Here is a 13,501-nt window from a genome sequence, read left to right on the forward strand (position 1 = left end):
GGGTCCAAGGGGCAGAAAGAGGATGAGAAGCAGGCTGGACAGGTGTGGCTGGTGTGGATTACCCTCCAGGGGAGGGGGAGGGTTGTGAGGGGATTACTGTGGGGCAGGGTCTAGTCAGGGCAAATCTCATCTCCACACTTAATCTTTGGCAGGAGGGTGTAGGCGTGACTGTACTACCGATTGAAGTAGTTTGCAGAATTCTGAAGGGTTTTCTTTAAGCGTGTGAGTCCTTGAGGCCATCGTCCATGAGGCCGGAGCAAGCAGCCCTGACCTGACCCACGTACCAGGCTTGCCTTCCAGCTTCCAGCCCTCCAGCTCAGAGTGTAGAAGGAGGAACTAGAGTGTGTCGGGGACCACAGGCAGGGGTGTGGCTGTGACGTGAGGGTGGGAGGGCGGGGCTGGTGGCAGGTGAGCTGCCAGGTCTCCCAGGCTCCAATCACTCTGGAGACTGAGCCATGGGGGGAAAACAGGACCAGAACGAGGCCTACGGTGAGGCTGGGGGTATGAGGCTGGGGGCAAGGCTGGGGTGGGGGCCCAGGACCCGGCGAGGGAGGGGAGGCTTGCTCCGGGGAACGGTAGCTGGGCCGGCACCAGGGAGAGGAGCTGAGGGGAGTCGTGGTCCCCGAGGGGAGGGCCCAGGGAACAGCTGATGGAAGGAGACAGAGTCAGGGTCCTCGGAGGAGGATGGGGTGCCCATTGCTGAGGAGCCTTTGGGGTGTGAAGCTGGGGTCTGCATGAGGAGGGGGGCTGGAGTCCCTGGGACGAGGGGGTGATGTCACGCCTGGACTCTGGGCCCCTCAGGACAGGGCCCTGGGAAGCAGAGCCTGAAGGAGGCAGGGTCAGGGTCCTGAGCAGAGGAAGGGGCTCAGGGGCTGGGAGGAGTGAGCTGGGCTCTGGGCCGCTGTCAGGAGGAACAGCTTGGGGTTCCTGAGAAGGAGGCGGAGTTTCAGCCTGGACTCTGGGTCTCTGAGAGGAAATGGTGCTGGGGATCTCCCTGCCGGGGTCTGTGAGGAGTGGCAGGGGCAGTGGGTTCTGCTGGGGGTCCCTGAGAGGAGTAGGGGCTGCAGATCTTGGTGGAGAGAGAGGGCTGGGGACCAGCCTCTGGGTTCTCTGCTAGGAGGGCGTCTCGCTCAGAGCACATTAGGAATAGGGGCAGCAGACTTCTGGGGTTCCTGTGAAGGGTAAGGCCTGAGGAGAAGGAGGAGGCAGCCTGTCTCCAGGATCTCTGTGAGGAGCAAAGGCTGGGAGGCTGCCCCAAGGGGTCCTGAGGACAAGGGCAGGGGGCGGGGTGGAGGAGTCTGCAGGGAGAGGGAACTGGGACCAGCCTTTGGGATCCCTGTGAGCAGTGAGGGTTAGGGCCCTGCCTGCAGAGGTTCCTTGGGGTTTCGGGGGTCTGAACTTCTAGTCTGGAAAGGAAGGAACCCCAAGGGAGGGACCTTCCAGAGGCGAGGCTTGGTCCAAAGGGAGTTAGGGTAGGGAGCAGTGGGGACACCCCACAGACTTCCTGGAACAGCTTTGGGTCAATCATTGACATCACGTCTGAGAACCATGGAGGGACAGAGTCCAGAGCACCTGGGAGAACGGACCGCACCCCTCCCCACACTCTTGCTCAGCCCTCTGTCCTCCCTCCTCGGTGCCCACACAGGACCCTGGCTGCCTGGCCTCACCTCCTCCCTGTGTGTACTCAGGGAGGACCAGGAACAGGACGCACGGCCACAATCTCAACTGCCCGGCTCAGGTGTCACCCTGACTGCTCTCCCAGAGACTGGCAGTAGCCTGGGGACTAAGCTCCCTTCGGGGTGGGAGCTACAGGGCCGCCCCCACCCAGTCCCTGTGGGAATTGATGACTTTGGCTGAGGGCGTTGAGGTGTGAGCCGTAAATGACCCATAAAAAGCTGCCCTTTCCCCTCCCTCCGAGGCCGCCTGGTTGGAGGGCACAGTGACCAGTGAAGCTGCTGACCAAGCCTCGATCCCACCCTTCCCGTTCTCTAATTTCCCCTCCTGCCAGCCCTGCCCCTGTCTATCTCCCCCCCAGACTCCTGAGGGCCAGGTAGGACCCTGGCGCAGCGTATCTCCTGCTGTGGGGAAGGGTTTGGAGGGACTGGAAATGGGGCGAGAGACCCCTCTCAATGCCTCACTCTCCACACTCCTCCCCATGCCCTTCAGGGAAACCAGCCAAATATGACTCCTCCTTTCGAGGCCCCATCAAGAACAGGTGAGTTCTGGGCACTGTGCTGGTGGGGTCGGGGGGCGGATGGGGGCGGTGTCTGGGTTTTGCTTCATATTTGCTGAAATATTGGTAAGAAACTTGTGAGGAAAAAACCTCCTGCCCCAGGAGAGTGGTGGCCCTGGGGAGACTGTCGTGTGTGGAGGGGGCACAAGGGGGCTTCCCGGCTGCTGGTGATGTTCTGTGTCTTGGCCTGGGAGCTGGCTACACAGGCATGTGTCCTTTGGGAAAATTCATCCAGCTGAGCACTTCTGAACTGTGCCCTTTCCTGTTTTAAACTTCAGAAGAAAGTTTACCCACCCAGAAAAAGGTTTTCTTAAAGAGAATAAAATGAAAGCTACCTATGCCTACTTTCCAGCATCCCCCAACTCTCCAAAGCACGACTCCTCCAGACCATGCTACCCCCCCACTCCCCAGCATGCCCTCTCCAAAGGTTTCCCCCATTTCTCTCCAAGGAGCTGCACAGATATCATCTGCTGTGTCCTCTTCTTCCTCTTCATTCTGGGTTACATCGCCGTGGGGCTTGTGGGTGAGTTTCTGGCAGTGCAGAGCTGGGCAGTGGCTGGGGGACATTATTGTCCCAAGGAGGGACCACACCCACGGCCTTTCCCTCTTAAGTCCCTACCGCACTCCGCTGATTCATCTGTGTGTCTCTGTCTCCAGCCTGGGTGTATGGAGACCCCCAGCAAGTCCTCTACCCCAGGAACTCTACTGGGGCCTATTGCGGGATCGGGGAAAACAAGTGAGTATGAAGGCAAGAAGAGGGGGCAGGAGGGAGGTGAGATGGGGGATGGGTAGGGGACCACTCCACCTCAGCCTCCCTGAATCTCACCACTCCAGGCCACGTAGAACAGCCTCCACTGCTGGCCAGTGGCTTCTGAGTCCCCCTAGAATTAGGAGGCAGCAAAGAGTCATGGTTAAATGCATGGGTTTTAGGGTTCAGAGATGGTCATTTGAATCCCCAACTGGGCTAAGTAAGTTCTGGTTTGTGACCTCCGGCAAGGTACTCAACATCTCCGAACTTTGATTTCGTCTTCTGAAACACAAGGATGATTCCAGAAGCAAGGCTATCAGTCCCAGCATGCAGGAAACGTTCAATAAATAATAAAACCACTAACATTTATATGGCATTCCAGGCAGGCAGTGTACTTTACACACACAAACTCATTTAAACCTTGTGAGGTAGGTACTATAATTTTACATGTGATGGAACTGAGGCAGTGAGTGGTTAGATGACTTATTCAAGGTCATAAAGCTGGCTCCAGAGTTCAAGCTCTTAACCCTTTTGTTAGCAGTGGCGATGCTGAATTCCTCTGGGCAATCTTTCAGGCGTCTCCCATACCTCCCCAGCTGAGCTGAGCTTCCTGAGGCCAGGAACTGGGCCCATTGCACTCTTGAGGCGCACAGCCCTGGCAGTCCCTCTCTTTCCCGGAGGCTTGACCAAGCCCTGATGCATACGCTTCCTTCTCTCCTACAGAGATAAACCATATCTCCTATACTTCAACATCTTCAGCTGCGTCCTAACCACCAACATCATCGGGATCACCCAGAATGGCCCGGAGTGCCCCACACCCCAGGTCAGAGTCTGGGACCTGCCTCTGTCCCCAGATCTCCCCCAGGGTCTTCATACCAGCCCCTCAGCATGCTCTCTGCCCCCAGGTGTGTGTGTCCTCCTGCCCAGAGGTCCCATGGACTGTGGAAAAGGCCCAGCTCTCACAGACGGTCGGGCAGGTCTTCTACACAGCAAATAGGAACTTTTGTCTGCCAGGGGTGCCTGGGGACATGGTGAGCGCTGTTCCCAATGTCATTGCTAAGGAGGGTCCATAATGAGGGAGGGTGGGAGGGGGAGTTGGGTAGATGATTGTGGTGGTAGAAAGCGGACTCACTCCTTCATCTTGCTCTGTGTCTCTGTGTCTGTCTGTCCTCCCCCCACCCTCCAGCAAGTGCTCCAAAGCCTGCGACAGGAGCTCTGCCCCAGTTTCCTCCTCCCTTCCACTCCAGGTGAGAAGCCACATTCCTTCCTCAGACATCATCCAGTCCTAGATTTTTTTCCCTCAAACAAGGGAACCAGGCTCAGAGAGAGTCAAGTCACACAGCTTGTCTGTGACAAAATCGGAATGAGCACCAGGTCTTCGTTTTTTTTCTCTGCCGCATGATCATCCTACAGTCAGATCACCAGTGCTTATTATGTACCTGCTGCGTGCCAGGTACCGGGGACAGGTGAAGTGAAGATGAAAACTGCTCCCCTTTTGGACTACATCCTAGGTGGTGAGATCAGAGATGTTCACGAGGCGATTGCATGAGATTGCCATGAGAACATACGTGGGTGAATGTACACACATGCATTTATGTGCAGGCACAGGAGACTGGAAGCATGTTCAGCCAAATGTTAAAGTGACTGCGGCTGGGTGGTGGGATCACAGTTGACTTGTTTTTTTTGCTCTTTTTCCCAATATTAAATGTTATTTTTAATAGGAAAAAAATTAACTATAGCATGAGAAAAGATATCCAGCTCTCAAGAGGTACAATAGGAAGTATCTCCAATGAGTGCTCCAAGGTCAGATAGATCTGGATTTAAATTCCAGCACTTTCCAGCTGTGTGGTCTTAGGAAAATGACTCAACCTCTCTGAGCCTTGTTTCCTCATTTTTTTAGAATGTAAATGCAAAGCAAGCCTGCCTGGCAAAGCTGTTGTGAGGGTCAAGATAAATGGCTCTGTAGGCACATAATAGGTGCCACAGGAGATAGGGGTGGGGCCAGAAGGCTTCCTGGAGGGGGTGAGATGGAGATGGAGCTGAACAGGGCATCATGGATGGGATTTCTGGAGGAGGAAGCGCAAAGGTACAGAGGGGAGGGGAAAGTGGCTGGGCTCAGATGATGGGGCCTTAAAGCCTGGCCGTGAGCGTGGGCACTCTCCAGGGCAAGGCATCTGGAGGTGTCTGGGCAGCAGAGTGACCTAGAGCCCTGGAATGCCAAGGTCCGGGCTGTGCCGTGTCTCCCGGGCACTCTGGCAGGGACCGGATTGAAGGGTGGCAGGGGTGGGCGTGGAGGTGCTGTAAGAGGCAGGCCAGAGGGCAGGAGGGTCTGAACCCAGGCAGTGGCAGGGTGGGGAGGAAGGAGCATTACGAGACAGTGAAGGAAGCATGGGCTCCTGGGGCAGGAGCTCCCTTTCGGCTGTGGAATCAAGAGCAGCCCTCTGAGTGGGGCAGAGCCCTTCTCAACTCTGTCCCTAAGGGCACGACGAGCTAGGGTGGAGGCCAGAGACTTTCAAGACAAACTCTGGGCCCTCCCACCCAGTCGCCCGGTTCTCTCCCTCCAGCTCTGGGGCGTTGTTTTCCATGGTCCAATAGTACTGTGCCTGAGCTCCCAGGGATCTCCAACACGTCCATCGCCCAGGGCATCAGGTGGGCATTCCCTTGCCCCTACATCTCTGTCCCGCTCCCCCTTCCCACTCACAGCCCCATCTGACTCTTTCTCTCCGCACCAGCGGTCTTCTTGACAGCCTCAACGCCCGTGACATCAGTGTCAGGATCTTTGAAGACTTTGCCCAATCCTGGTATTGGATTCTTATGTGAGTCACCACATTCCCCTGCTCTCTCGTCCTTCCCTTCTCCCCACTCTGACCCTCTATCCCTTAGCCCACCGTCTGAAACAGAGCCTTTGGGCAGGGGAGGAGGAGCCAGAGCTCAGAATGGATCCCAAGTCCAACAGGATTTATAAAAGAAAGCGTGGGGGGGGGGTGGTTCTGATCTGGGGACATTGGGGGTTTGAGGAAAGGCATTTGGGGGTCTCTGAAAGGGGAAAGATATGGGGGATGTGGGGTGACCCTCACCTATGTTTCCCTGCCCGCAGTGCCCTAGGCGTGGCTCTGGTCCTGAGCCTGCTGTTTATCCTGCTTCTGCGCCTGGTGGCCGGGCCCCTGGTGTTTGTGCTGATCATAGGGGTGCTGGGTGTGCTGGCATACGGCATCTACCACTCCTGGGAGGAATACCGCGTACTGCGGGACAAGGGTGCCTCCATCTCCCAGCTGGGCTTCACCACCAACCTCAGCGCCTACAGCAGCGTTCAGGAGACCTGGCTAGCAGCCTGTGAGTGCCCTGCCCACCCATGAACGACCAGCCACCCAAGGGCTGCCCTGGCCATGACCCAGGCCACTCTGCCCCCTGTCCACCCTCAGTGATCGTGCTGGCTGTGCTTGAAGGCATCCTGCTACTGATACTCATCTTCCTGCGGCAGCGGATTCGCATCGCCATCGCCCTCCTGGAGGAAGCCAGCAGGTCAGGGCCCATGTGGGAAGGAGAAGGGGCAGAGGGCAGGGGGGTGGGCCCAGGATGGGAGTGCTGGAAAGGTGGCAGAGCACTGGAGGAGAAGGGCGGCATAGCACAGTGATTAACATTGCTGTGTGGCTTAGCCTTTCTGTGCCTCAGTTTACCCATCTGTAAAATGGGGGTAATAATAGTTCCTACCTTGTAGGGTTGTCATAAGGATTAAATTAATTAGTGTCTTGTCAAGTGCCTAAAACATGAAACAAGCCCTTACTCTCCCTGAAGCCGCCCCTGGTGGCTTCTCTGTGGCTCTAGTTTCCTCTAAAGTTCCCTTGAGCCTGATTTATTCAGTTCAGTTCTTTTAGGGAGCTCCTACTATGTGCCCAGCCTTAGGGGGAAGGAGCAGGCCCTGGCGAGGGCAGAGGTGTGGCCTGTGCCAGGGTCAGCACCGTGAGAGGGTGGGTGGGGACTGGGGGGCTAGCCTCACTGGTGGACTGCTCTCACCTCCCTGCAGGGCTGTAGGACAGATGATGTCTACCATGTTCTACCCGTTGTTCACCTTTGTCCTGCTGCTCGTCTGCATTGCCTACTGGGCCATGACCGCTCTGTATCCTTTGCCCACATGACTGGGCCCTCCTGGAGCCCTTGGGGGTGGGGGGCAGGGCAATACTTTTGTAGACAGTGTGCCTTAGTGTGACTGGAAGAAGGCACCCCTTCCTCCCAGCAGACACAGCCCTGCCTTGAAAGAGCAAGCACAGGCTGAATTTCAGCCCCTCTGTGCAGTGAACAACCTGCTCAAACACCTGGGAAGGGGTTGCTGAGGAGGGGACCTGTGGAGGCCCCCGTGTCACCATGCTTTCCTTGACTCCCCTCTGGGTACCTGGCCACATCTGGGCAACCCCAGTACGTGTTCTGGGCGCCCAACGTCAGCTTGTCCGGCTGTGAGAAAGTGCTGATGAATACATCATGCAACCCCATGGTGAGGATTTGGGGTGGACGTGGAGGGGCACCAGTAGGGCTGAGGGGACCTTAGAGAACAACTGGTTCAAATCCCTCATTGTGCAGAGCAGACTGAGGACCAGAGATGGCAAGGGGCTCACTCACGGTCACACAGCAGGCCCCTAGCAGAGCCAGAAAGGGAGTCTGTCTGCAGACTCCAGATCTCCTGCTGAGCCACCCATTGTGCTGCAAGAGGAGGCATGCTGTGCCCAAGGGCAGGGCCAGGCCCTGGGGCAGGTGGATCTCAAACTTCTCCATCCCTCCCCAGGACATTTCTCTGCCTAGAGGACCATTAACCACTTCACCCTTTCAGTCTCAGTCCGCTCACCTGTAAAATGGAGATAATCTTAATATCTGTGCCTCAGCGTAGCCCGAGAAAATTAAAGGACATTGGGCACATGAAAGTGCTTAGTATAATGGCTGGCACCTGATAAGAGCTGATAACTGTAGATGGGTTTTGTTTAGGTTATCTTTAGTCTTCCTCAGAACACACTGTTCTAGGCAATAGGCAGGTGGGCTCCCTGGGGGCCTGGGAGAGTAGCTGCTACCCCAAACTCTCCCCTGTGAAGTTCCCAGGGAGTGAGGCTGCACTGCTGGGTATTTACTGTCAAAGCTTTCATGTGGCCACCACATCAGAACTGGGACCATGGGCTGTGCCCACAGGCATTAGCCCCACTCTAAAAAAGGAGAGGGAGGTCGTTTACATTTAAGGAGGACCCACTATGTGCCAGGCATTGGCTATACAAAGCCTCAAATGAAGTACTTCTTGCTTTCAACTTGCTTATGACCTAGCGGTGGGGACTGACACAAACCCACAATTACATACAAAGTGGAAAGTGGTTATAAATTCTTGTTATAAAATTTCAAACAGACCAGTCCCTCCCTTAGGAAGCTTGCACAAGCCTCTTAGATGGCCTCATCCACCAGAGGGCAGACAGCAGAAGCAAGAAAACTATAATTCTGCAGCCTGTGGAAGGAAAACCACATTCACAGAAAGATAGACAAAATGAAAGGCAGAGGACTTTGTACCAGATGAAGGAACAAGATAAAACCCCAGAAAAACAACTAAATGAAGTGGAGATAGGCAACCTTCCAAAAAAAGAATTCAGAATAATGATAGTGAAGATAATCCAGGACCTTGGGAAAAGAATGGAGGCAAAGATCGAGAAGATGCAAGAAATGTTTAACAAAGACCTAGAAGAATTAAAGAACAAAAACACCTAGAAGAATTAAAGAACAAACAAACAGAGATGAACAATACAATAACTGAAATGAAAAATACACTAGAAGGAATCAATAGCAGAATAACTGAGGCAGAAGAATAGATAAGTGACCTGGAAGACAGAATGGTGGAATTCACTGCCGCAGAACAGAATAAAGAAAAAAGAATGAAAAGAAATGAAGACAGCCTAAGAGACCTCTAGGACAACATTAAATGCAACAACATTCACATTATAGGGGTCCCAGAAGGAGAAGAGAGAGAGAAAGGACCCGAGAAAATATTTGAAGAGATTATAGTCAAAACTTCCCTAACATGGGAAAGGAAATAGCCACCCAAGTCCAGGAAGCCCTCCAAGTCCATCCATGTTGCTGTAAATGGCAACATTTCATTCCTTTTTATGGCTGAGTAGTATTCCGTTGTATTTATGTACCACATCTTCTTTATCCATTCATCTGTTGATGGACACTTAGGTTGCGTCTATACCTTAGCAATTGGAAATAATGCTGCTATGAACATTGGGTGCATGTGTCTCTTCCAATTAGTGGTTTTAGGGTTGTTTTTTTTTCAGGTGTACAGCCAGAAGTGGAATTGCTGGGTCATATGGTAGTTCTATTTTTAGCTTTTTGAGACAATTCTCACACTGCTTTCCACAGTGACTGCGCCAATTTACTTTCCCATCAGCAGTGTACAAGTGTTGCCTCTTCCTCACATCCTTGCCAACATATGTTGTGTTCTTTTTGATGATGGCCATTCTGACAGGTGTGAGGTGATATCTCATTGTGGTTTTTGATTTGCATTTCCCTGATGATTAGCGATGTTGAGCATCTTTCCATGTGCCTGTTGGCCGTCTGCATTTCCTCTTTGGAAAAATGTCTATTCAGTTCTTCTGCCCATTTTTAAAAATAAATTTATTTATTTATTTATTTATTTATGGCTGAGTTGGGTCTTTGTTGCTGCACGCGGGCTTTCTCTAGTTGCAGCGAGTGGGGGCTACTCTTCGTTGCGGTGCGCGGGCTTCTCATTGCGGCAGCTTCTCTTGTTGCGGAGCACAGGCTCTAGGTACGCGGGCTTCAGTAGTTGTGGCTCACGGGCTTTTGAGCGCAGGCTCAGTAGTTGTGGCGCATGGGCTTAGTTGCTCCGCGGCATGTGGGATCTTCCCGGACCAGGGCTTGAACCCATGTCCCCTGCATTGCCAGGCGGATTCTTAACCACTGCACCACCAGGGAAGCCCCGTTCTGCCCATTTTTAAATCAGGTTGTTTGTGTTTTTCATGTTGAGTTGTATGAGCTGTTTTTATATGTTGGATATTAATCCCTTATTTGGTCATATCATTTGCAAATATTTTTCCCATTCAGTAGGTTGTCTTTTCATTTTTCAATGGTTTCCTTTGCTGTGCAAAAGCTTTTAAGTTTAATTAGGTCCCATTTGTTTATTTCCTCTGCTTTAAGAGACGAATCTGTGTTTTTTACTTTTTATTAGGGAAATTTTCAGACACACACAAACATGGAGAATCCCTGTACTCAGATTCCATAACCTTCAGCCTTCTGTTCTCGTTTCATCTATTTCCCTACCCATCCCCCACTCCGTGCAATTTTTAAAATAAATTTATTTATTTATTTATTTATTTATTTGGCTGTGCCGGGTCTTAGTTGCGGAACGTGGGATCTTCGTTGTCACGTGCAGGATCTTTGTTGCGGCATGCAGGATCTTTAGTTGCAGCACACGGACTTCTTAATTGTGGCATGCAGACTCTTAGTTGCAGCATGCAAACTCTTAGTTGTGGCATGCATGTGGGATCTAGTTCCTTGACCAAGGATTGAACCTGGGCCCCCTGCATTGGGAGCGTGGAGTCTTAACCACTGGACCACCAGGGAAGTCCCCATGCAAGTTATTTTTCTCGAGTTTTTAAAGGCAAATTCTGAACGTTGTGCCATTTCACCTTTAAATATATCAGGATGGATCTCAACAGATAAGGACTTTTAAAAAGCATAACCACTACACCATTATCACACCAAACAAAATTAATGGTTCCTTACCATCATCTGATACCCAGTCTGTTCAATTTTGCTAGTAAGTGCTTTGGTTGAAGTTGCAGAGGCTGCTCTGGGAGGGAACAAGCTGTTCAAGTGCAAAGGATAGCTAGGCATTGGTCACACTGCCTTCATACCATTAAGGCTTAGTCCACACGGCCTGGGAGCTCTTGTGCCATCCAGAGACTGGAGACTGAAGGAAACTAATTACACTCACACAATAGGCAAGCTGAACCCTGTCTGAACCCAGAGATGGATCTCCTGGAAAGAATGGGCTTCCCCAGTTCTGGGGAGGCTGTTACCACCCTCTGCTCTGGGAGGGCAGGAGCTGGTTGGGAATGAGCCTCCTCTGCCTGTCTCCCCAGGACCAGCTGGTGAACTCCTCCTGCCCAGGGCTGATGTGCGTCTTCCAGGGCTACTTGTCCACAGGCCTAGTACAACGTTCTCTCTTCAACTTGCAAATCTATGGGGTCCTGGGGCTGTTCTGGACCATCAACTGGGTACTAGCCCTGGGCCAGTGTGTCCTGGCTGGGGCCTTTGCCTCCTTCTACTGGGCCTTCCACAAGCCCCGGGACATCCCTACCTTTCCCCTGAGCTCTGCCTTCATCCGCACACTCCGGTAAGCCTGGGGCAGGGGGCTGGGAATTATGAACCCGGGAGTCCTCTGACTACCTGCCTCTGACTACCTCACTAACCCCTGTGCAGTTACCACACTGGGTCACTAGCCTTCGGAGCCCTCATCTTGACCCTGGTGCAGATAGCCAGGGTCATCCTGGAGTACATTGACCACAAACTGAGAGGTGAGTCGAGGTTGGGAGCTGGGCAAGCCTAGGCTGATCAGCTGGATCCTTGGGGGCTGGAGGGGGGGGCGGTGTGCTGTCAGGGGCCAGTGACCAAACATGAGCCCTCCTTACCCCCAGGAACCCAGAACCCTATGGCCCGCTGTATCATGTGCTGCTTCAAGTGCTGCCTCTGGTGTTTGGAAAAGTTTATCAAGTTCCTGAACCGCAATGCATACATCATGGTGAGCCCACTACATGAGCAACCCCTTGCTCTGGGGGCCCTTGATGCAGGCCTCCTACCCTGGCCTAGGTAAGCTCACCACAGGTAACCCTGAACTTTCCACCTCACCCAGATTGCCATCTATGGGAAGAATTTCTGCGTCTCAGCCAAAAACGCCTTCATGCTGCTCATGAGGAACATTGTCAGGTCAGGCTGTCACCCCCCACCTCCGTGATCTCCCACCCATAAGCATGCTGTGCTCAGAAGGGCCTTGAGCTTGGTTTAATCTCTGCTGCCTCCATCTTGAAATGTGAACAGTTTTTGTTTTGCATCTGTCACGGCAAATTATATAGCCAGTTCTACTCCCAGCCCTGCCAGGCCTCTTACCCCCAACCTACCCCAACTCCTTGTACAGGGTGGTCGTCCTGGACAAAGTCACAGACCTGCTACTGTTCTTTGGGAAGCTGCTGGTGGTTGGAGGTGTCGGTAAGGACCAGGGCAGGGAGTTACAGAGGACAGGGGTGCTGGGCAGTTTAAGAGGTGACCTCAGAGGAGTGATGCTGACCTCCAGATCTCTCTCACAGGGGTCCTGTCCTTCTTTTTTTTCACCGGTCGCATCCAGGGACTGGGTAAAGACATTGAGAGTCCCCAACTCAACTATTACTGGCTGCCCATCATGGTGAGTGACACCCCCCAACCCCCCACCCCCATACCTTCCCACTCCCACCCTCCACCCCACCCCACCCCCGACCCCCACTTCACCCTCCAACTCTCCAAAGGAACCCTAAGGGAAACCTTGCATCTTGCAGACCTCCATCCTGGGGGCCTATGTCATCGCCAGCGGCTTCTTCAGCGTTTTCGGCATGTGTGTGGACACTCTCTTCCTCTGTTTCTGTGAGTCACACCTCTACCTCCTCTCTTCAACTTAAAGGTACCAGATCATTCAGGCTTTTTTGGAGCTTCTAGAAACAGCGACCTCATGAGTTACAGGAGCCAGAGCCTCTTCTAACATCCTCAGGGCAGGTGTTTGGGAAGAAAGGAGGGAGTGAGCTCCCAGGCTCCTGGGCTCTCCCAAGACGGAGCATTCCAGGGGAGAGGCCTCTGGTATCTTCCCCTAGAAAATCTAGGAAAGAAGTTAGCCACAGGAGACTTCACAGCAGGTGGCTGTAGTGAGTGGGGATTTTCTCACCCTACTGTATGCATTCATTCAGGGTTTCCTGTGCACCAGGCTCTGCGCTCAGCAACTGACATGTATTTTTTCCGTTAATCCTTATCACGCTATGAAATATTTTTGACACCCCCCCCCCCTTTACAGATGAGGAAACTATTACATAACCTACCCAGTAGGTTGCAAAAACTGCCCCCCAAAATCAGCCCGTGGTGGCGCAGCCTGGAAACCAGGGAGCTGTCTCTTAGTCCCTGATTTTCCCGGGGAGTGGGGTTGGCTCCCAGCGGTGCGCTCTTATGAGTCTATGTCGTGCCTCAGTGGAAGACTTGGAGAGGAACGACGGTTCCGTGGACCGGCCCTACTACATGTCCAAGGCCCTTCTGAAGATTCTGGGCAAGAAGAACGAGATGCCCCCGGGAGACAAGAGGAAGAAGTGAGAGGCGCAGCTCTGATCCAGGACTGCACCCCGCCTATACAGCCTCCCAGCCTCAACCCGCCTTCCAGATCTCGATTTTGTAGTAAAAAGATTTTATTAAAAGACTGATATTTTGTTTTCTCAAAGACTCTGGGACTTTTATTTCCTCCTACA

General features: G+C 53.0%; 1 protein-coding gene across 1 annotated transcript; it reads left to right on the plus strand.

The window, feature by feature from the left end:
* Nucleotides 1-390: 390 nt before the first annotated feature.
* SLC44A4 (solute carrier family 44 member 4) lies at nucleotides 391-13,473 on the plus strand. Its single transcript, XM_082346548.1, has 21 exons — nucleotides 391-489; nucleotides 2,167-2,215; nucleotides 2,683-2,756; nucleotides 2,891-2,969; nucleotides 3,705-3,804; nucleotides 3,887-4,012; nucleotides 4,168-4,228; nucleotides 5,546-5,630; nucleotides 5,714-5,797; nucleotides 6,079-6,314; nucleotides 6,404-6,503; nucleotides 7,006-7,098; nucleotides 7,368-7,470; nucleotides 11,108-11,361; nucleotides 11,448-11,542; nucleotides 11,663-11,766; nucleotides 11,878-11,951; nucleotides 12,160-12,230; nucleotides 12,329-12,423; nucleotides 12,554-12,638; nucleotides 13,231-13,473. Exons 1-21 carry the CDS (start codon nucleotides 456-458, stop codon nucleotides 13,347-13,349), a joined length of 2,121 nt encoding a protein of 706 aa, XP_082202674.1. The 5' UTR covers nucleotides 391-455; the 3' UTR covers nucleotides 13,350-13,473.
* The last annotated feature ends 28 nt before the right edge of the window (nucleotides 13,474-13,501 follow it).

Source organism: Balaenoptera borealis (genome assembly GCF_965194805.1).
Source record: "Balaenoptera borealis genome assembly, chromosome: 12".
Lineage (NCBI taxonomy): Eukaryota > Metazoa > Chordata > Mammalia > Artiodactyla > Balaenopteridae > Balaenoptera > Balaenoptera borealis.